The following is a 23,911-nucleotide window of genomic DNA, read 5'->3' as shown; positions in this document are numbered from 1 at the left end:
CACACTATACTACTACACTTCAGCCCTATACATTTCGGCCATTTGAAAATAGCCGATCTACAAGATCACAATGCATCGCCATGTGCCGCATTGTGAGGTTGTAAATCTGCTATTTTCTAAAGATTTGTATACATTTGAAAACTTGTATACAGGACAAACAGGACATTCTGCATAATGAGTACATTTATTGTTGTACTTTTAGTACATTTTGATACCAATACTTTTGTACCTTTACTTTCACATTTTGAATTCCAGGCTTTTACTTACAATATTGATACTTTTACTTAAGTGCAAAATGTGAGTACTTTTTCCACCACTGATAAAGCTCTCATTGTTTTATCATCCAGCTGGCTGGAAAGCCAAACACCTATTAATAATCTACAGTAGGATCCGCTATGAATAACCTACAATAACCTACAGTATGTCTGGACCTCCTGTCAACAAAGAGACCTGGTTCCCTCACAAGAAAATAACAGGATGAGACAAAACAGTTGAACCTTTTTGATGTCAGCCATGCTGACGAACTCAGTGTTGATTTTTTCGACTAAAACTATGATTGATAGATAGGCATACAAGTCTTATTAGCCAATCCTGTTGTGATCCTTGGTTAATATGTATTTGTCTTGTTTTAAAGCAATGAACTTGGTTTTCTGCTTAAGTGGCAGTGCTGACATTTTTACAAATCCATGTCAGATCCTGTCTATAGGTGAGACATGACCTTTTTACACAATCTAAATGTCTCAATAGAGCGTCACAGTCCCGCCCCATCATGACAACAAACACAATTTTTCGGGCTCATAAAACCTTAATTTTTTCACTTAAAAATAGCACTACCTTGTCCGTATAGGTCCAAAGTTCACGTGTAGAAATATGTGCATTTTGATCAAAGATCCCTTCAGGACTGCTTGGTCCCTTAAAAAGCATAAAACAACATTAAAATCATCACACCACATGGGGGCGGTATGCATTCAACAACACTGGAGCACAGATACTGTATGTACTGTCTGTACAGTAGTTACTGCAGCAGTAGTAGCAGCTAAATCTGGCATAAAAAAATGAATTTCTATTGAATATCTTAAATACATCAGTTAAGGTGTATGTGTATGAATGTTTCAGTTGCATTGTTGTTAATCAATTTACGAAGTAAAACAAACACATCTGAACAAGTAACATCTGATCAAGTTAAAGTACAATGAGAATCACTACGACGGAAACCAGAACACTCAGGCACTGACACTCTGAGAAAAGACCTCAGAGCGGAAGTAGGGGTTGTGTCTTGGAATACCCTCTATAGACGGTTTTGACACTCTGGTTATGAACAGTGAAACAGTGAAAGGGAAAGCAGTAAAGCAACAGAGATTGTGAAAAAGATGTTTCTGCTCTTAATATTGCTTCTTGAGGTGAGTATAGAACTATAGACTTCATAGATAGCCACTGGAAAGCATTTAAATAACGTTTTATTTGTCATTTTGACCGGAACATGAAGCAAATTGATGAAGTAATCATAATATAATCGTATTTATCTTTTTTTTATGATGGTCTGTCGGGTGGAAACCTCATATGTCCAAAACTGTTACGTTTCAGGATTCAAATTCAAAAATAGCAAACAAGCCTTATGAGGTTTTTCCCAGACAGAAACAATGTAGGCCTACTGATTAAAGTAATTTTGATGTGTTTGTTTTCAGTTGCTGGTGTGTTCAGTCACAGTAAATGTTTCACCGATCCAAGCAGAGTGCAAACAGGATGTCGCTCTGCAGTGTGAAGGAAACCCATACACCAGCTACCGCTCTGTCACCTGGTATAAGGTTAGAAATGTGTTCATTTAGAAAGAAATACAGTATTCTCCCACTGTTTTATTATCTTTTTCATTAAAGGACCATACTGTATATCCATGCTTTATGCATGTTCAGCACATTGACAATACAATTTTTGATATATAGATAAGAAGCCAAGTTTGTTCCCTAAATGAACCACCCAACATATAGTAGGCTACATATAGGCCTGTCACATATTGTCTAATCACATTCACCATTGTTTGAGATAATCGCCATTATTTTAGCATTTACGTGTCACGAATTCAAGTGACAAATATCCTGGAAAACCCCCAAATGAAGCATAGTTTTCATCATATTGTAAATGCTGCACAGCTTGTTGTGACTCTGTGGTGACTCAGAATTTCCCCCACTGGGCATAGAGCTGTGTTGTCCTGGGCCACCCTCAAAATGATATTTATTTGGCTGTGGACCCCATCTCAAAGGTATTTGGTGCCAGGGACCCCCATGCAGAAGCAAATATTTGAGTAAAAAATAAAGAAATTAATAATGATATTAATAAAAAAAATCTTTTTTGGGGGGTCACAGCACAAAAGTAATCATATTTGAACTCTAGACCCCGAGGCCCTGTAGCTCTCCCTTGCTGATGTTACCTAATGCCAACCACAGGACACAGAATCAATTAGCAACCATTCTTCCTTATAAATACTTTTATAAATAACAGTGACAAGTACATTAAAAACAAATCTAACGAGACATGGTATCATTTAGTGCCTAATGGCATCAGGAATGAAGGATTAGACTTTAACACCATTTATGAATTACTACTCCATGAGCAACACAAAAGCCATATATTTTGTTTTAAAGTGCGGTTTGCAATAATTATTGTGAACCCGCAGAAGGTTGTTCTCTGCTTATAAAGACTATGCCACTTTATTTTCTTTTGGAGATAAAGAACTAAATTAGCACACACAACATATTTCCATCATCCGACAGTCGTGAAAAATGTAATACATTTGTCAAAGGTAAATAAGGACAATTATATACAAGAAACAAAAGGAAAGAAAAAAAAAGACATCCTCCTGACACCTGTCACATTTCCATATTATGCTTGCTCACTCTAAAGGAGTTGAGCTTGCGTAGTAGGTGGAAGCGTTGGTTACAAGTTTTTCTGGTCAGTATTTTCACTGAAAATAATATATATATAGCAGTTTGATGTGTGTTTGTATATAGGGCACGGGTTGCCCCGTGGCCCCAACCGATCTACAGTAGGCTATATGAATGCATTTGTTCTGTTCTTATTCTCCATGGCAGTGCGATAAGGAGGACTTGTCAAAATGTCCCAGTGGAATAAGGAAAACGGGTGATGACCTCCAGACGTTTCCGAACTCTTCGCGGGTGATGGACATCAGAGACGACGGTGTACTGTTCCTGCCTGCTGTGACCCTGGAGGACTCAGGCTTCTATAAGTGCAAAGTTGTAAAGATAGGAGGACAGAACCACGAGAGCTACACCAACCTGACTGTTCTAGGTAATACCTATACAGTGTGGCATTTTACTACCATTTTTTATTGATTGATTGATTGATTGATTGATTGATTGATTGATTGATTGATTGATTGAATACTTTATAAGACAAAAATACACTGGGTCTAAAAGGATATACCCCAAAAAGTCCCCCTGTGGGGGTGGCATCGTTTCCCAAACAGTGGGTCGGGACTCGGGAGACTCGGGACGCCCCATGTATGGGTCCCTTTATTTTTCGTTCACTCTATAGGCCTATACTATTTAAAAACATGAAAACAAGTATTTCATAAATACAAAATATAATCAAATAATTTCCATAAATACATTAAATTGACCCCAAACCACTTTGAAAGAAGTTTAAAAATAAATAAATAATAATGAATTGCATTTTCATAGCACTTTTCCAAGTGCTCAAAGCACTTTACAATGGTTAATTCATTGGGAGGTAAAGCGTCCTCACTTCCCACATTCACACACCAATGGTGGAAAGCTCACACCGACCAACTCATTGGAGGTAATGTAGGGTTCAGTGTCTTGACAAAGACACTTCATGTGGACAGGAGGAGGCGGGATTCGAACCTCCAGCTCCGACCCAGGGATCATTGGACAACCTGCTCTACCTCCTGAGCCACAGCCGCCCTTCTGCTATGTCTGCAGAATGTTCACCTCAGAATAGTAATGCTAATGTGGTTGACTTCATTCTAACCGAACTCTATCTTCCAGCTAGTCAACAATCTTGTCCCTGCAGGTCAGTGAACAAACATGCTGACAAAAGAACAGCAACAAAAAAAAATGTTTCTTGGAACTCTGCTCAGCTGATCATCTGATAGCAGATCTACAAGCTCACAATGCGTCACATCGTGACACATTGTGAGCTTGTAGATCGGCTATTTTCAAATGGTCTAAATAGCCTATATAGCTGAAGGGTTAATGTGTGGATCCAAAATCTATACAAAGTAGTAACGTTTTCAAATAAATGTAGTTGAGTAAAAGTAGGCCTACAATATTTGCCTCTGAGATGTAGTGAAGTACTAGTAAAAGTATTCGAAATTGGAAATACTCAAGTACAAATACCTCCAAGTACGTAGTAGTAAGGAAATACACTTAGTTACTTTACACCACTGGCCATTTAATGTGGAAATTCCTTCAAATGTGCACTTAGTTGTTTTTTCTGCCTTGTGAATGCGTTGCAGTGTGTGTGACCCTGGCTCCCGTGACACCAGTGGTCACAGAGGTGACAGGTGTCATGGTCAACGTCACCACAGTGCACCCTGCAGCCTCCAGACAAGACGAGCCAATGATGAAGGGCGATGAAGACGAGGGGGTTCCTGTCATGTGGTGGGTCGTGGGTTGCGTAGCTCTACCGCTCACCAAGGTCATCTCATCTGTCGCCACCCTGGCGGTAAACCATTTATCTTTGTCTCCACCAGGCCAAAGGCATGGGGAGAAAGTATGTTTTGCACTCCGTCCGTGTGTGTGAGTGTGTGTGTGTGTCCGTCCGTCTGTGTACAGCTAATCCTCTGCACCGTTAACCTGGTCGATGCCAAATTTTGCACACACACTCCCTGGATGCCAACGATGAACCTCTGCCCCAAATTTTCCAGAACGGCCTGTTATAGAGCCACCAGGAAGGCCGACTTTTGGAAAAGAAATGTTTTATATTACTCCTCTAGATTCTGTCCAAAAATCCCGCAAATTGTTACACACTATCTCTATAGTCATGTGTTCAAGACTGATCTGTCCGATATTTTATATTCCATGCTAATTGGCTAACATTGGCTTTCAAAGTTTGCAGGATTTGCCCGTTTTGAACAAAAAGCCTCAAATCATGAACGCAGCGTGCAATTTACGTGAAATCTTTCACAGACTTTCCTACTATAGTCTGAGGAATATATCCCACCCTTTCCACATTGGCCTGTTATAACGCCACCAACAAGTGGATTTTTGCAAAACACATTTTTGGAACAAAATGCCTCAAATCATCCGATTGCCATCCAAGGCAATTTTCACATTGACCTATTATAGCGCCACCAGGAGGCCACAACCAGAACTGTGCCCGAGGGGCACTTTTTCTAGTTTCATCTGTTTGCATCAGGTGTCTTCAGCCTTTTCAGGCCAATGACCCCTATAGCTCAAAGGAAGAAAACAGCGCCCTCTGCTGTTTGTCTCCTTGAATTTGCCTTTGGAGGAGCTGCCCAATAGAATGTGGATAACAGGATGTTGACCCACTTGGTCCGCCCTCAGCCTTCCTCTTCCGGTGGGGCGATTACAGTATGTTTTCATTCCATTAATCCCCAATGTATACATGTTCTGATTTGCCCCTGCCGACAGATTCAGTTGCGCAGCTGGGAATCTGTCCTTGAGAGATTACATTTAGTGACTCATTTTCACAGATAAATATCGTGAAAATGAGCGAACAGGCTCTATTAGCTCAATGGAAACTAGTCAGCTCCTAAACTTAAAACAAAAACTAGGATATTTATATCCTATACACCTGTGTGTGTGTGTGTGTGTGTGTGTGTGTGTGTGTGTGTGTGTGTGTGTGTGTGTGTGTGTGTGTGTGTGTGTGTGTGTGTGTGTGTGTGTGTGTGTCATTTTTGAAGTGTGATTTCCTCCAAGTAGTCTACTGCCCCAAGGTAGGGGTGGTGGTGGCGGCGGCGGGGGGTTCTTTTTCCCAAGTAAACAACTTATTTTGTTATTTTTATCCCTCCAGATTGTTGGAGCCATTTCTGAACGGTCCTGGAGAAGAAGAGACAGACTGTCATGTTAAAGAGCTGAAGAGACATGGAGACTAGCTGTTACTGAACACTCTAAACTTGCAAAAAAAAGTTTTGTTTTCACCCCAAAAAAATAGCACTTACCCTACCTTTAATGTTGTATTTGATAAATAATAATAATAATAATAATAATAATAATAATAATAATAATAATAATAATAATAATAATAATAATAATAATAATAATAATAATAATTCCCTAGAGGGGCTTATTGTGAAAACAATTAGGTTAAAACCGTAAGGTATAGTAATATAAAACAATGAGTTTCATGTGTTGTTTTACTGGATGCCTGAGTGGGTCAAAATCTAATCATACAGAAGTATACTTGCACCATCTAGTGGTGTAATACATGTACAGCAGACAGATGACTGTGTGTGTGCGTGTACACGGGGGGAAATGGACCCATTTGGTTCCATTTATACACTTTCTTATCTACGGAGATGGACGGAAAGTCGGAAACAGCGTGGGCAATACCGGATACATTTTTTTTAGTAGGCGGTCTCTCGAGAAAGGAGAAACCGTGCACATTTTGACGGCAACCGGCGGAGTACAAACTTCACTGAAGTGACTGAACCTTCAACCACAACATTGGTGAGTTTAGTCCACTAATAAAGAGTCTTTAGAGACGGTCACAAAGTGTGAGTTGCGTCAGTCAAGGACACGTGAAAACAGGACACGATAAAGGTGAGGGTTTGTGTTGTGTGGAGCTCCCCCCCAGAATGAGCGTAGTAGGGAGGGACTGAGGGAACGTATCGGCTATCGGGGTTAGTATTAATCAGAGCCATCGAATAGAAGAGTTACGTACGATATAGAGGGGGCAGAAACCGAGCGCTCGAGCGCTGTTCATGCAGCCTTGAACTAAGCCAAGCTGGAGTTGGAAATACATTGTTTTCAACGAGGGCGGCGCAAACAAGAGCTATTTTAAGCTTGTGTGCAGCATGACAACTGTTTTAAAGTATTGTACAGTAACAACTAAAGTCTCTTTAATGTTTATGTTGTACTATTACTACAAAACAATCTAAAATAAAGGGATTTAAGATCATTAAAGCTGGGCTGTTGCCTGAGTCCAATGCATTTCTGCCTACTTCCGGTGTTACATTTTGTCTTCAGACCATGTCAACTCCAGACCGCGTCAACCGTCGCCGTAGAGACGGAGTCTGACGGACCCACAACGGCAGATGTTGTTCACAGCGAAATAATGCGTAGCAGTCCGCGTCAATGCCTGTCTCTTCCCTTTATGTTAATCACAATTCCAAACACATAGCCTACCGATGTGATTCTTGTCTTAAGCGTCGGGCAGGCGTTGTGTGGACCTTAGCCAGGTTTTGTTGTTGTTGACAGTCACGGGAAGAAGGGGTTGTCTGACTCTTCCTGTTTCTCAAATAATACATTAGCTTTTATAAATGATATTCTATTCGCCATTGGAGTATGAGTATGTGTCACGTACATTAACCATGTAGCCCAGCATGTAGTGCGTGAAAATAAACGCATTGATGAATGAAGGAATACATAAATAAATAAATGTTTCTGACGGGATTCGAACTTGTCCTGTTCTCAGCATAAGTTCACCAGTCTGGAGCATAGTCCAATGTGCCATTCTATTCACAACGTTTAGTAACCGTAATCACATCATGGAGTATAGAACTAGCCATCAACGCACCAAACCTAGGTTAAGTTGAGACCTCAGTCACCACACTGGTTTACAACATAGCTGTTTATTACCGATTTGTTTCTAAAAGCATCTCTCACCATCATCACCTAAATTCACCTTATAGTCATTATGTTATACAGGCTACTTAGAAATTGTAAACATATGAAGCATTATGGGTTAGACAGTTTGTTTATAACATGACCTCAGACAACACACAAAGATCATCAAGAGGCCAAGTAAATGAGTCTGGCCGCGCCAGGCTAAAGTAAATCAGCCTAACACATGATTTAAGTTATTTTATTTGACACATCCCATACATACACAAGAGTAACATTCTTGCCTTGCCCACTGTTCTACAGTGTGTAACAAAAATGACCACAAAAGGGCACACACTGTCTGATGTCAGATTGCTCCTGACCACCTCAGGACACTAAAGGACAGTGTCGTCACAGTGGTCGGAGTCATACATTGCAGTCTGCTCCTCTGTATCGGTTTGTAACCTTACCTTTATCTCCATCAACATGGACAGCCATGTTGATGGAGCATGTGACATTGGTTGGCAGTGTATAAAGGCACCATAATAGATTTGGGTAGGGTTGAACTAAATGATTTAGGCATTTAGCAGCTTTAACAACAACAAATGTTGCCTCAGTAAACCAGGATAGCAAATAATCTATAGTATCTAAATAGCATTCCATCTAAATTTAATTGTAACCTTTGCAGAAGTATCCATGGTCACCCAGGTCATCAAGAGCAACAAGACAGGTCATCGTTTTCTTTTTTCTATTTTACACCCAGTGCCAATTTCTTAAAATGTAATCCTGGGTGCTACCCTCTGCCAACCCGGGGAGAGCCCCGAACTGAGCTCATACTTCAATGCATGAGGAGTGAGCAGTGTTTTTAAACAAATAAATAAATAAATCAAATAAAAATGATGGCTGGCCAACTAGAACAGTGGAGAGTGGATCGAGGGAGATGCACTTGTTGCAGGTCCCAGGTAGCTAGGACAAGCATGCAGATAATATTGTCCTGATAAACAGGAGAAAGAAGCACACAGAACGTTATAGTTGTTTCCAGACTGGTTGCTCTCGATAGAATTTATTTTCACAGATCACAAATCCACAAATTCACTTTGTTTCCCATTTCTTTTGTTTCTGGTATTATTATTTCAATGTATTTTAACTCATCTCCAATTCTGTTTTCATCAAAATACACAATAAACCATTTTGTATCACTGGAGTTATTATCACCGTTACAAATACTGCATGTTCTTCCCATATTCTTTTACATAGCAAACCTGGTACACTTCATCACTTCAAAACATACAATAAAGTACCATAATAGACCCTCATTCATTGTCTTGTTTGTCTCAGGAATATTCACCTTTAACTCAGTGCACTTTAATAATGCTCATTTAAGTAATTATACTCTTCTTATACTTCCTTAGTTATTCAATAACACCTTTGAGTTACTGTACCTACTGTACATATTCTTATTATTAATCCTGAGAGCTGAACTTATTCATAACCATGTCCAAATACAATAAAATAGCTGGTCACACTTCTTACAAAACACACATAATTCACCAAAACACATTCATCATCATTCACCAAATCATATACAAAAACGGGAGCTCAAAAACGGGAGTGTAAACTAGGATTAGTTCCCTTGTAAAACATTGCACATGGACGTCGCCATTTTGTATTGATTGCCACAGCCAAACTAGTGTGTTCTGCCCTGGATTCACTCACAAGCAATAATCACATCCTGCAAACACATTAAAGTAAGGCTCCACCATCAGAACGTGTACTTAATGTTATTATAATCACATAGCTATCATTCAGTGAGTTGATGCACCAAAACCAACCTGATAAACAGGAGAAAGAAGCACACAGAACGTTATAGTTGTTTCCAGACTGGTTGCTCTCGATAGAATGACGGTGAGCTTCCGGTCTGCAGGTAATACCAACCCATGGGGAAGAGAAGGTAGAACGCTCCTATACTGCCCCCTACTGTCCAAGGTGAACTCAATACTCACACAGATACATTGACAAGTGACAGCTCCCAAAACGAATTCAAATCACACAATAAAATAAATAAAACAACACAATAATGTGACTACATTCTAGGTGGGTCACACGCTCCCCGACAAAGAAAATGACTCCCGGCATTCAAAATACAAAATACTCTTCTCAAAATGTACACTTTTTCTTTTCAAATCAAACCTTGTATGCACATGTCTGTGTGTAAGTCAGTATGCAAAGGAAGGGACAGTGTATGGTATCATGACAGTGTATGGCAGTATTGGGTAGTGTGTGGGATATGGTGGGAAGTGTGGTGTTGGGCCTGACTGTATTCCCCATGCTGGCAATGTTAGTGGTCCCCCAAGTCCAATACTGTTGACTGACCCCATTGGCTGGTAGGATGGCTGACCAAGAGACTCATATGTCAGTGTCCTGGGTGGTCTCCTGTCTCGCACTGGCCTCCTGCCTGGATCACACTGAGGGGATTCAGGACTGTCATGGTTAGTGTCATACCTGGCTTGGTCATGTTCATGTTCTGCATTCTGTCCATCATAGTCTGCTGTCTGTTCACATTCATGTTCACTTTGTTCATCATCTTCAATCTGTTCTTGCTCCATCAGTTCATGTTCCTCTTCTGTGAACCTGGAATGTTGTCTGTGCTCTCCTGCTGGTGTAGTCAACCTTGCTTGTTCCTGTAAGGATGGAGAAGTCATAGGGTTCCTTTGAGGCACATGTGTGGTTGTAACATCCGGCCTTACTCTAAGCCAGTACTGTGCCCTGGGGACATCATCATCCGAGTCAGACGAAGCACTGCTTTGGAATGCCTCTCTCTGTGCATCCCTCTCAACCCGACTCCTATTCCCTTGTCTCTCCTTAGTCAGTGCTTGGCTCCTCGACGGTTCAGCAACACTCACAGGCAAGTCATTCACAAGGTGAAGGAGATTCCTGTGCAGAGTACGGACTTTTCCACCACCTGTCTCTGGAGACACTTTGTAAACAGGGCTGTCATTTATTTGTTCCTTCACAATGTTTACTCTTTGTTCCCAGTAGGACCTGAGCTTTCCCGGACCTCCTCTCTCACTCATGTTGCGGACTAAGACTCTGTCACCGGGCTGTAGCACAACTCCCTTCACATGACGATCATACCGCTTCTTGCCTCGTGCACTGGACTGTTGGCTGTTCTCAGATGCAATTCGGTAGGCCTCTTTCATTCTCACAGCCCATTTGTCGGCGTACCCTTGTGGTGTTTCACCCTCCTCTTCAGTGGACAGACCAAATAGCAGATCTACGGGGAGGCGGGGGTGGCGCCCAAACATAAGGTAGTGGGGCGAGAAACCTGTGGCCTCGTGTCTAGTGCAGTTATATGCATGCACCACCTGTGGTAAATGATCCTTCCAGTTGCTCTTTTCCTCTTCTTGCAGTGTTCTCAGCATCTGAAGCAACGTCCGATTGAATCTCTCTGCAGGGTTTCCCTGGGGATGATACGGGGTCGTTCTGGAGTGACTCACCCCAGACAGCTGTTGCAGGGTTTTAAACAGGTTGTTCTCGAATTCCTTACCCTGGTCATGGTGTAGACGGGAACAAAATCCGAAACGAGTGAAGAAGTCACCAAATATTCTCTCTGCAGCTGTTCTGCCTGACTTGTTTCGTGTTGCATACACTTGGGCAAATCTGGTGAAGTGGTCTATGACTACTAAGATGTATTCGTATCCACCCTTGCTCTTCTCCAAGTGCATGTAATCAATAGACACCAGCTCGAGTGGTACAGTGGTTGTGATGCTGCCCATCGGTGCTCTATCATGGACCACAGGTTTCTTTTGCTTGATACAGGGGCACTGCTTTGTGACATAGGCCTCAATGTCCTTTTTCATAAATGGCCAATAGAAACGATCTCTTGCCAGCCCAATGACTCTCTCTGATCCTAGGTGAGCCATGTCATTATGGAGATACTTCAGTACAAGGGGCCGATATTCAGCAGGTAGGACGAGCTGCTGTCGCCCTCCAGCTCTCCTGTACAACAGGTCACACTCCATATACAGCTTACTCCACTCATGCATGAGTCTTTTCACAGGGCCACCTGCTTTCTTTCTGTCCTCATTTGTCAGTGCTGTTCTTGACTGTTTGAGCTTGATTATCTCACTGATGGCTGCATCCTGCCTCTGAGCTCTGATCAGTTCACTTTGGCTGATGGTCGGTAACGGGGATTTAACTTGTGACTCTGAACTTTGTGCCAGGTTAAGAGAAGCAACATAGGCAATGTCATGCCTTTTCGCAGCCTCACTTCCTTCCCAAGTAGCATGGATGGCATCTCTGTTGAGCTCCTCAGTACACTCTTCAACATAGTTGTTTATGTCTAGTGGGAGACGGGAGAGTGTGTCAGCATCCACGTTGGCTTTTCCTGGCCTGTACTTCAGGTTGAATCTGAAGTCAGCAAGCTCTCCGACCCATCTAAAGCCTGTGGCGTTCAGCTTTGCAGTACTCATCACGTATGTCAGTGGATTATTGTCTGTATACACTGTAAAGGACGGGGCATAAAACAAGTAATCCCTGAATTTTTCACATACAGACCACTTTAAGGCCAAGAACTCTAGCTTTCCAGAGTGAAGGTTGTAGTTCTTTTCAGCGGGGGTCAATGTTCTCGAGCCATAGGCGATGACTTTCAACTTTCCACTCTGTCGTTGGTACAAGACTGCACCGAGTCCCAGCTGACAGGCATCGGTGTGAAGGACAAAAGGCAGTTCAAAGTCAGGGTATGCAAGCACAGGCGGGTGTGATAGGATGTCAATGAGCTGCTCGAGGATGGTCTGGTGACAGGCGGTCCACTGTATGGGGGTCTTTGAGTGCATCTGAGCTCCTTTACCTTTCTTTGTCTTCCTCTGTGTTGCATCAGGATTTCCTTTCATTTGCAGCAGCCCATATATTGGCTTAGCGATGCGGGAGAAATCTTGGATATACGTCCGGTAGTAACTCAGAAAGCCTAACAGCTTACGGACGTCTCCCACCGTAGTGGGTGTCTTCTCCCTCAATGACTTTACAGCCTCAATGTCTTTTGGGTCGATTCTCACACCATTAGCTGACACCAACCTGCCCACATACCTGACCTCTGGCTTGAACAGCTCACATTTTGTGGGACGCAGCTTGACACCGTGACACTGCAGGGCTCTCAGGACTCGACGTACTGCATCAACATGATCAGCGAAGGACTTGGAGTAGCATAAAATGTCGTCAAGATATGGAATGCAGCAGTCGTCACGCAAGGTGACAAGCATCTCCTCCATGCTGCGCTGGAAAGCAGCAGGTGCATTGGTGAGACCAAACGGTATCCTCACCCATTCATGTAGACCCCAAGGCGATATGAAGGCTGTCATGTGGCGGGATCCTTCAGCTATGTAGCCCTGATGATAGGCTTTGCCTTGGTCAAGTATGGTGAACCAGCTGTGACCACCCAGGGTGTCCAAGAGATCCTGGATGCGAGGCAGTGGATGGCGATCTGCTACTGTTTTCTGGTTCAACTGCCTGTAATCAATACACAGTCTTAGAGATCCATCACGTTTTCTGACACAGACTACAGGTGCTGAAAAGGGTGATTTTGACTTGACAATCCAGCCTTTTGCCAGCAGCTCCTGGATGTACTGTTTGACCTCTTGATAGAGTGGCTTGGGGATGGATGCATATGTTTTTTGGACTGGAATGTCATCTTTCAGACTGATGGTCATGTGGAGGCTTGGGATGTCACCAATATCACCATCGTCGCGAGCAAAAGCTCCTGATTCCTCTACCAACATTTGTTTCACCTCCTCCTGTTGCTCATCTGTCAGATGACTGACATCCACTGGGGGGTGCCACAGGTCTGCAGTGGGTGGGACTTGATTAGAGCTGGGGAGAGGTGAGGAGTCAACAGTGTTTACATGAATACTCTTAGGGTCACTGCAGGGACTGTCTGTCTCTATGACTTTGTCAATGGGCTCAATGCTGCCTAGAACTGTGAAACTGGGCAACGTCACATCATGACTGGAGTGGTTTGACACTGGCACTTTAATGAAAGATCTGTCTGTCTGGTGAATCTCCATTAAGCCTGCTCCAATGCTCAATGTCTCCAGCTGTGCACTGTCGAGGTTGGGTTCAAACAACAAAAATGCCTCTGAGGGGTTAACATTGGCTGGTACCCTGCACTTAATGTGAACTACCTGACCTGAATAAATTGTGACCTCTTTGAAACCCACTTTTACGGCAGCATACTCCTCTTCTGGGGAGCTCTGAGTCTGAATAAAAGTCACTATGGCCTCCGCACGAGCATCATCAATTTCCATGGCACCAGCAAGGAGATTGGACAGAATGGACATGAGCTTGGGTCGGCCTTCATTGCTTTTAATGAGTTCTTGGATTACATTAAAACCAACTAATGGTCTGTCTAGTTTCAGCTGACTCACTAGGAAGGGAACACGGATGGATAAATCTGGGTCATCATTTCCTTGCAGGTTTACTACCACCTCAACCCATCCGTCGTAGGGCACCTTATCACCTGTGACTGCAGTCACATTCAGCTCCTTGTCCATTAGCTCACAGAGAGGTCGAATATCTTGGCCAGGCAGGTACTTGTTCTTCCACGTGCGGTCAATTAGGCTTACATTGGCTCCTGTGTCCAGCAGGACAGTGACAGCGTAGCCACCCATACTACACTTCAGAAGGGATTTGCGGCCAATGAGTGGGGCAATTAACTTGCACGGCTGTGTTATATTGTCAGTTTGTATTGTGTTAGCATCACTGACCTTAGCTGGCTTTGGTCTTGGGCTTGTTTGGGGTTGGGACATGTACTCAGGACCGATCAAAGGTTGTCCCTCTACCTTGACCGGGTCCCGTTTCCCGACGGCTTCTGTTTATTTAAACACCCAATTGCACGATGGCCTTCTTCTCCACATGCGAAGCAGTGGTTGCAATTTGGATTGGACTGTGCGACACATTGCTGGCAGCCATAAGGTCTCTGGGTCCTTCTCTCTGATCTGGGCTGGTCAGGGTTACTGTAAGGGGTTGGTACACTGCGCTGTGCTGGTGCTTGAGCCTGGGTAACTAGCTGTCTCAGGGTCTCCACTGCCTGGCTCAATGCTTCAACCTGGGAACTCAGTCTCTGTATTGTCTCATCTTTAGTGACGGTGCTAACCTTTGCCTCACTCTTAACTTTCTCCTCAGGTTCAGCCTGGGTGCTATGGGCCTGGGTTACCTTACGGGCAGTGCTGCTGCGGCCAAATCTGCGCTTCCTCTCACTTTCCTCTGTTGTGGTCTTTATCACCTGTCGCAGCAGAGCTTCATCAGATACTGTTGGGTCAGCAAGGAGAGGCTTGAGCTCACGCCTGACATCTTCAAACTTCTCTCCTATGCCTTGACATATAGTGTTCAAGAATATGCACTGGATTGTGGAGGCATCATACTTGACTACTGAGTTTATCTGTTTAGCAGTGAACATAATTCTTTGTTTTAGGCCAATCATCCTATACAAGAATTGCTGTGGTGTCTCGTTTTCATGTTGCTTGGCACACATCAAGTCTTGAAAGAGCTCTGTGCCTCCTTTTTCACCTAGATGTGACTGGAGGAAGCTTTTGAGTTCTGTGGCTGTCAGGTCGTCTTTGTTTGTCAACATATCTCTGAAGTTGCCAGGTTTGATTGCACGGAGCACCCCTCTAATGACCTCACCCTCAGTGTGTTTCTCTCTCAGACCTTCATCTATTTGTTTGCATAAGCTGTTGTAGCTGAGGTCAGATGTAGTGTCACTTACTTGGCCCCCATGTATCCTGAACTCTTTTCGCTGGAGATAAGCGAGATCTTGTAGGGAGACCAATCTGTCTGAGGCTTGGCGTGTGGTGGGGTTGATGTCACTATGGTGACGTGGCTGGCTGCCACCTTGTGCTGAGGTTGGAGTCATTACTGGGTCATTTGCATCTGGGCTGTTGTCAGTTGTGGTTGTCAGGCCAGAAGATGTGGTGGGAGTCACAGTACATTCATGTAATTTCTTGCCTATCTCTTCATACATGGCTTGTAACTTCTCAATGTCCCCAGTTGGCTTGGTTGTGTGGGTGTGAGTGGTGGGGTTAGTGTGTGTTTGTGTAGTGGGCAGTGTATTTGAATCAGCTACATCATCTGAAATGAGAACAGGACATTCAAAACGTTCACGATATTTCATAACCTTTGATATTAAATCATTCAAATGCATCAAATGACCAACACCCTCATCTTCAGAATTAAGCAGATCATCAGAATGCATAAAGGTAAGGATATGGTCGATGCAGCCTTCTTCATCCGTGGATTCCAGCTGGTCATGATCAGTTCCAATGGACTTCGCAACCTCATAGGCCTCGGTGCCTGAGAGATTGTACAGTTTCTTTTTGATGCTGAATAAGACTTCTTTGCGTACGATAGACATGGCTTGGCCTGCAGTGATGACACCTTGCTGCTGTCGTCGCACTGCGGCACGTCACTTCGTCTCTGTAGTCGCACTAAGTCTCGGTAGTTGCACTGCAGTCTCTGTCGTTGCACTGCAGTCTCTGTCGTTGCACTGCAGTCTCTGTAGTTGCACTGCAGTCTCTGTAGTAACACTGCAGTCTCTGTGGTCACACTGCAGTCTCTGTAGTAACACTGCAGTCTCTGTGGTCACACTGCAGTCTCTGTAGTTGCACTGCAGTCTCTGTAGTAACACTGCAGTCTCTTCGGCCCTGTAGGTCGCACGTCAGCTCTGTACTGTAGTCGCACTGCAATCACGCCACCTTTGCACCTGTGGTTGCACTGCAGTCACGCCACCTCTTCACTGTAGCCGCACTGTAGACACACCACCTCTGCTCTGTAGCCGCATCGCAGACACGCCACCTCACTTCAGTAACGTGCAGGACTTCACTCTGGCCTCCGGGTTCATAATATCACTGGATCAGCAACCGTCAAATCATCAATGGCGTTGCCAATCCCGGACGAGCCCCCAAATATCTGTTGCAGGTCCCAGGTAGCTAGGACAAGCATGCAGATAATATTGTCCTGATAAACAGGAGAAAGAAGCACACAGAACGTTATAGTTGTTTCCAGACTGGTTGCTCTCGATAGAATTTATTTTCACAGATCACAAATCCACAAATTCACTTTGTTTCCCATTTCTTTTGTTTCTGGTATTATTATTTCAATGTATTTTAACTCATCTCCAATTCTGTTTTCATCAAAATACACAATAAACCATTTTGTATCACTGGAGTTATTATCACCGTTACAAATACTGCATGTTCTTCCCATATTCTTTTACATAGCAAACCTGGTACACTTCATCACTTCAAAACATACAATAAAGTACCATAATAGACCCTCATTCATTGTCTTGTTTGTCTCAGGAATATTCACCTTTAACTCAGTGCACTTTAATAATGCTCATTTAAGTAATTATACTCTTCTTATACTTCCTTAGTTATTCAATAACACCTTTGAGTTACTGTACCTACTGTACATATTCTTATTATTAATCCTGAGAGCTGAACTTATTCATAACCATGTCCAAATACAATAAAATAGCTGGTCACACTTCTTACAAAACACACATAATTCACCAAAACACATTCATCATCATTCACCAAATCATATACAAAAACGGGAGCTCAAAAACGGGAGTGTAAACTAGGATTAGTTCCCTTGTAAAACATTGCACATGGACGTCGCCATTTTGTATTGATTGCCACAGCCAAACTAGTGTGTTCTGCCCTGGATTCACTCACAAGCAATAATCACATCCTGCAAACACATTAAAGTAAGGCTCCACCATCAGAACGTGTACTTAATGTTATTATAATCACATAGCTATCATTCAGTGAGTTGATGCACCAAAACCAACCTGATAAACAGGAGAAAGAAGCACACAGAACGTTATAGTTGTTTCCAGACTGGTTGCTCTCGATAGAATGACGGTGAGCTTCCGGTCTGCAGGTAATACCAACCCATGGGGAAGAGAAGGTAGAACGCTCCTATACTGCCCCCTACTGTCCAAGGTGAACTCAATACTCACACAGATACATTGACAAGTGACAGCTCCCAAAACGAATTCAAATCACACAATAAAATAAATAAAACAACACAATAATGTGACTACATTCTAGGTGGGTCACACACTGGTTTATGTGCAGGCTGGGAGTTGCCTACAAACACCCAGTGAAACCATAATTCACAAGATGAACATTCAATCTGAAAGAACATGAATCATGAATACATTGTTATTCATGTATTTAGTTAAAGTTCACTCACATTTAACAGCTTTTGTATTGAGTTGTGCTTTCGTTTGAAATGTTCTCAGTCTGCATACTGTGAAATAAAAATGTCAATCAATCAATCAATTAATTAATTAATTGATAATTATATGTAGGCCTATGTGGGTTTCCATGTTATGTTATCTATGAGATAATGAGGTCATATAACAAACTGTTTGTCTACCTATAATGCTTTTATGCTTCATATATTTACAATTTCTAAGTAGCCTGTATAACATAATGACTATAAGGTGAATTTAGGTGATGATGGTGAGAGATGCTTTTAGAAACAAATCGGTAATAAACAGCTATGTTGTAAACCAGTGTGGTGACTGAGGTCTCAACTTAACCTAGGTTTGGTGCGTTGATGGCTAGTTCTATACTCCATGATGTGATTACGGTTACTGAACGTTGTGGATAGAATGGCACATTGGACTATGCTCCAGACTGGTGAACTTATGCTGAGAACAGGACAAGTTCGAATCCCGTCAGAAACATTTATTTATTTATGTATTCCTTCATTCATCAATGCGTTTATTTTCACGCACTACATGCTGGGCTACATGGTTAATGTACGTGACACATACTCATACTCCAATGGCGAATAGAATAGAATTTATAAAAGCTAATGTATTATTTGAGAAACAGGAAGAGTCAGACAACCCCTTCTTCCCGTGACTGTCAACAACAACAAAACCTGGCTAAGGTCCACACAACGCCTGCCCGACGCTTAAGACAAGAATCACATCGGTAGGCTATGTGTTTGGAATTGTGATTAACATAAAGGGAAGAGACAGGCATTGACGCGGACTGCTACGCATTATTTCGCTGTGAACAACATCTGCCGTTGTGGGTCCGTCAGACTCCGTCTCTACGGCGACGGTTGACGCGGTCTGGAGTTGACATGGTCTGAAGACAAAATGTAACAGCCGGTCCAGGACTTGTCCCAGTTGGGAAGCACCATATATACTCTATGGGAAGCACCCGATGTACTAGAAGTCTATGTAGTAGGAGATCCACCATTGGACTTGACTTGATTGATTGAAATATTTATTAACAGGGACTGGCCCCATGAAGTGAACGCAGTTTGCATAACTCTGTCTATATCTAAGGCTCTGGTATTAATGAGCATCTGTCCTTTGTCTATATAGAAGTGTCTATTTGTACGTCTCTAAATGTTTTTGATGAATTGAACATGGTGGACCCTATTGGAAACAAGTGTAATGCTTAATTGGGTCGTCCACTCACAGTTAACAGCCTTTGTATTGAGTTTGTGCTTGAAATGTACTGTAATTCTGCAAACTGTTAATAAATATTTCAATCAATCAATCAATTTGAGTATGAGTATTTTATGATGAATTCCTGTTCTGTTCTTTGGCTATATAGAAGTGTCTATTTGTACGTCTCTAAATGTTTTGATGATTTGAACATGGTGGACCCTCTTGTAAACAATTAAGTGTAATGCTTTATTGGGTCGTCTACTCACAGTTAACAGTCTTTGTATTGAGTTGTGCTTGAAATGTACTGTAATTCTGCAAACTGTTAATAAATATTTCAATCAATCAAAAAAGCGATCAAATGATTTAGTTGCTACGTGTGAACTAGATTGAAATGAATCAGGGTTATATAAATAGCTATTTAGTAGCTTTGTTTGTTATTCATTTACCTCTTGCACCTCATGGTACACTAGCCCTGGGGCCCGTTTCACGAAACTTGGATTAACTAATCCAGGATTTAAGACAAAACCAGGATATATTAAACCAGGATATCTGTTAAATCCCGGTTTAATCTCTAATCCAAGTTTCGTGGAACGGGCCCCAGGTCTATGTTATGTCATGTTTATTTTGTTGGCATGGACATCACAATCACATTGCACAATTTGTAGATGCATTGCTTAGTTAATTGCTTACAGTGTATTAACACGAGTGTTATACACACTACAACTACACAGTTGCTATTGAACACTCTGGACCAGGGCTAATTGTACACTTGAAGAGAAGACTAAACTGATGCAGACCTCCCAACGCAAGCTTGTTGTCAGATTTCTTCTCAATTTAATTGTCTTGCACCCTAATCTCAACCTAGCTCTGGTCCATAGCCTTGAGGAATTCTTCTTTAAGGCTATGGACCAGACTCCAGAGCTCTCTCTCTCTCTCTCTCTCTCTCTCTCTCTCTCTCTCTCTCTCTCTCTCTCTCTCTCTCTCTCTCTCTCTCTCTCTGTCTCTCTGTCTGTCTATCAGCAACCTTCAGAGTAAAGTTATGACCAACAGTATCTATAGGGCCAGAGCGTAGGGAGGAGCTCAGAACGGGTTATTCTGGTTTCCATTTGCCTGCCTACCAGTAGGCTATAGTAGTAGGCTGCTAGGCTACATTTCCAGCCTCACTGTGGAGACATAATACCATTGTAGATAAAATAATTAAACACTATGGTTTGGGTGTCAGATGACAAAATAACATAAACTTGATACCCTAACTTGTCCATTCCACGCGGGCCGTCAGAATTATGCTTCCATTGTAGCCTCGCAGTGCGTTGACTATATTGAGATATCAAATCATTAAATACACGCTGTATGGTTTCTTTGATTTGGGTGTCAGCTGACAAAATAACATAACCCTCAGCAACATTCCCAAACACATGTATGCTCTGCTCTCTACCTGTCCTCAAACAAGCATGACCGTGTAATCAAAATAATAATGGTCAAATCGCATACAAACAGATTATTTATTTACTGCGGAGAGAACATGTGTTTGACTGATCTCATCCTAGGCTACTAGCCTACAGGCAGGAAGATGGCTCCCAAATAAGCCAAAATCCTACCGAACGTGTCACTAATATGCCCTCTCCCTATACTTTGATTCACACAGGAGTTGAGGTTTAGCGTCTATTAAACACACCTCAGTATGTGCACGCTCTGTCTTTAATGTTTTATTTATTCATTTATTTTTGTTTTCTATTAAAGTCCTTATTCAATTCCTTCATTTCAGACCAGTCTGTGGAGTCCAAAACTGCAGGTGAAGATGAACCCTCCAGACTCAGCCATTTCTATTAAACAGGAGGAACCTGAAGACCATCTACTCAGTAAGTTTCACATGCTCTTTCTTTCTGTAATTTCTTAACTGTTGTAGGACTGCCACAACATCTAATTTTCACTGTACAATATCCATTGCAAAAATATCTTGACTAGGGCTGTCAATGAGTAAAATATTTAATCTGATTAATTACCGCGAGGTAGCGACGATTTAGTAATGAGTCAGAGTCCCATTCTGAATCAATGAAAACCTAAAAAGACGTCAGGTGATACCCAGATGGAAATGTTTATTTACACATAAGGAATCCAGTGTTGACTATCATTTCTGCTCCTAGACATACTGCACATGGTTGTGTGTGAAGAGGAGGATTCACCTGAACAGGAGAGGAGCCCCAGTCTGCTCCCGGAGGAAACAGAGCCTCCACACATTAAAAAAGAACAGGAGGAGATACTTCAAAAACCAGAGGAGCCTGTTGGGTCAATGTTGACATTAATAGCAGTGAAAAATGAAGAAGACGATGATGATGATGAAGACATCTCTTCCCACTGCTCTGAAGTTGAACTTGAATCTGACACTGAAGTCACTGAAGACAGTGATGATTGGGGGGAGACAAGTGGAGCTGACCACACTGGAGAAAAACGTTTCCAGTGTAAACTGTGTAACAAGAGTTTCAGCTTTTTATGTCGCCTTAAGAGACACCAGCGTAGCCACACTGGAGAAAAACCTTTCCACTCTAAACATTGTGACAAGACTTTCAGTCAGTCATCTGATCTGATGATACACCAGCGTATCCACACAGGAGAAAAACCTTTCCACTGTAAACATTGTGACAAGACTTTCAGTCGGTCAACCAGCCTCACAAAACACCAGCATATCCACACAGGAGAAAAACCTTTCCACTGTAAACATTGTGGTAAGAGTTTCTATCAGTCAGGTCAGCTGAGGATTCACCAGCTCATCCACACTGGTGAAAAACCTTTCCACTGTAAAGATTGTGACATGAATTTTAGTAGGGCATATAGCCTGAAGATACATCAGCGTATCCACACTGGAGAAAAACCTTTCCACTGTAAACTCTGTAACAAGATGTTCAATGTCTCGCATAACCTGAAAGCACACCAGCGTGTTCACACTGGAGAAAAACCTTTCAACTGTAAACATTGTGACAAGAGTTTCAATAAGTCAGTTCAGCTGAAGAGACACCAGTATGTCCACACTGGAGAAAAACCTTTCTACTGTACACATTGTGACAAGAGATTCACTCAGTCATCTGATCTGAAGACACACCAACGTGTCCATACTGGAGAAACACCTTTCCACTGTAAAAGTTGTGACAAGAGTTTCAGTCAGGCATCTAACCTGAAGACACACCAGCGTGTCCACACTGGAGAAAGACCTTTCCACTGTAAAAGTTGTGACAAGAGTTTCAGTCATTCAAGTCAGCTGAAGAGACATCAGCATGTCCACACATAGACATTGGGCTCACGCCCAAGCTGCCCAAGCTGCAATGGGTTAGGGTTAATTCCCTCAGAATATCATACAGCTTGGGGAGGGCTTTTTCTGATAAATAATGACGATTTGGCATGCTGTACCTTGGCTCCAAATGTTTGATTATATAAACAACGAAACCCAATGTTTTCAACAACCTGAAGGGGCCGGTCATCATTCTAGAACAATGAATTCCATAAGTTATTTTTGTTGCTTTAGTGCGGTTTATGGCACGTTTCTCCCGTTATTAAAATGAGGCTTCCAAACTCTGCTGCTTCAGTCCTGGATCATTTATTTTCTTAACTAGTGTTCTCGAGGTACACAGAATGCTCTTTTGCATGATTCTTCTCCAAGTGCTTAATCAGGTTGCCCTTGTTAAATGTGCCGACCTTTGTGCCACCCCTTGGAACATCCCTCTTGCAGACTGTGCACTTAGCTGTTGTGCTGGTGGGGTTTTCCACTATATGCCACGATCCGATCTTCTGATCGGATATCGGGCCGATATCAGCTAAAAACGGGACCGGGATCGGATCGGACTTTTGCTTTTTTGATGGTCACAAGTGAAGATAGACAGCAAAGAGGGATAGCATATTAAAGCCTGTGCAAAGCCTTATAGCGTGCACACAATATTTTATTACTACGCTATAAGCCTAATGGATTATCAGGAAAGTGAAACATGATGTCTTAACATTACTATATTTGGGATGTGTGGAAGAATTTAGTCTGCAGGCACAATTCAGAATCAACTTTAGTGTCACATCACATGATATCATGTGATGTAAAAGAGTGGGCGAGATTATTTTTGCACAAGCTCTCAACATGATCTGGAGTTACAGGAAGAGTTGAAATAGAAAAAGAATATAGAAGAAAGAAACACAGAACAAGTAAAAAAAGACTAAACAGGAAGGAGTAACTGTATGTGTCTCTAGAAGTATACTGTATATAATGAAATGGGATTGTGGGTGTGTTTTATAACTTCTTGTGGACATACATCTTGGCACACAATAATAGGAAATCTCATGATTAGTTACACCATTTTAGGTCAGCATGACCCAGTGCAGTGTTTTCCACTTTCCCCAACATTCTGGTCCACTAACCAAACTCATAACTATTTGGAAGATACATTGCTTTGAAATAGCTTGTGATAATCTTACTGTGTCACAGTCTGAATATACCATACAGTCTGAATTTATCATTGATATTGATATAGTTACACAGTTTAAAAACTATTGGTAACATGATTAATACAAGGCATATGTTGCATCCTGTAGCATGGTATATGGTGACTGTCTGTATGTTGTATCGTGCATTTCTATGAGACGTGACCAGCCTGTGCAGCATCAAAGTGCAGTGATGGATGTAGGACTGCAACTATCC

The 23,911-nt window shown here is 42.3% G+C and overlaps 1 protein-coding gene and 1 long non-coding RNA gene across 2 annotated transcripts; both read left to right on the top strand.

Moving 5' to 3' along the window:
• Positions 1–1,707: 1,707 nt before the first annotated feature.
• LOC306935909 (uncharacterized protein) lies at positions 1,708–6,095 on the top strand. The gene is made up of 4 exons (XM_079519249.1): positions 1,708–1,805; positions 3,087–3,303; positions 4,493–4,701; positions 6,013–6,095. Exons 2-4 carry the CDS (start codon positions 3,174–3,176, stop codon positions 6,067–6,069), a joined length of 396 nt encoding a protein of 131 aa, XP_079375375.1. The 5' UTR covers positions 1,708–1,805; positions 3,087–3,173; the 3' UTR covers positions 6,070–6,095.
• A 465-nt stretch (positions 6,096–6,560) lies between these two features.
• On the top strand, positions 6,561–22,801 carry LOC306935926. Its single transcript, XR_013791442.1, has 3 exons — positions 6,561–6,668; positions 21,002–21,095; positions 21,381–22,801. It is a non-coding gene; the product is annotated as an uncharacterized lncRNA (long non-coding RNA).
• The last annotated feature ends 1,110 nt before the right edge of the window (positions 22,802–23,911 follow it).

Source organism: Electrona antarctica (assembly GCF_951216825.1).
Source record: "Electrona antarctica genome assembly, chromosome: 2".
NCBI lineage: Eukaryota > Metazoa > Chordata > Actinopteri > Myctophiformes > Myctophidae > Electrona > Electrona antarctica.
This window is presented reverse-complemented; position numbering and strand designations above follow the sequence as displayed.

What these genes read in the sequence shown, in the direction of transcription:
- LOC306935909 (XM_079519249.1), top strand. Translation starts at nt 3,174, where the DNA reads ATGGACATCAGAGACGACGGTGTACTGTTCCTGCCTGCTGTGACCCTG. An exon ending in CACCAACCTGACTGTTCTAG is followed by an intron (nt 3,304 to 4,492) that starts GTAATACCTATA and finishes AATGCGTTGCAG; the next exon opens with TGTGTGTGACCCTGGCTCCC. An exon ending in CATCTGTCGCCACCCTGGCG is followed by an intron (nt 4,702 to 6,012) that starts GTAAACCATTTA and finishes TTATCCCTCCAG; the next exon opens with ATTGTTGGAGCCATTTCTGA.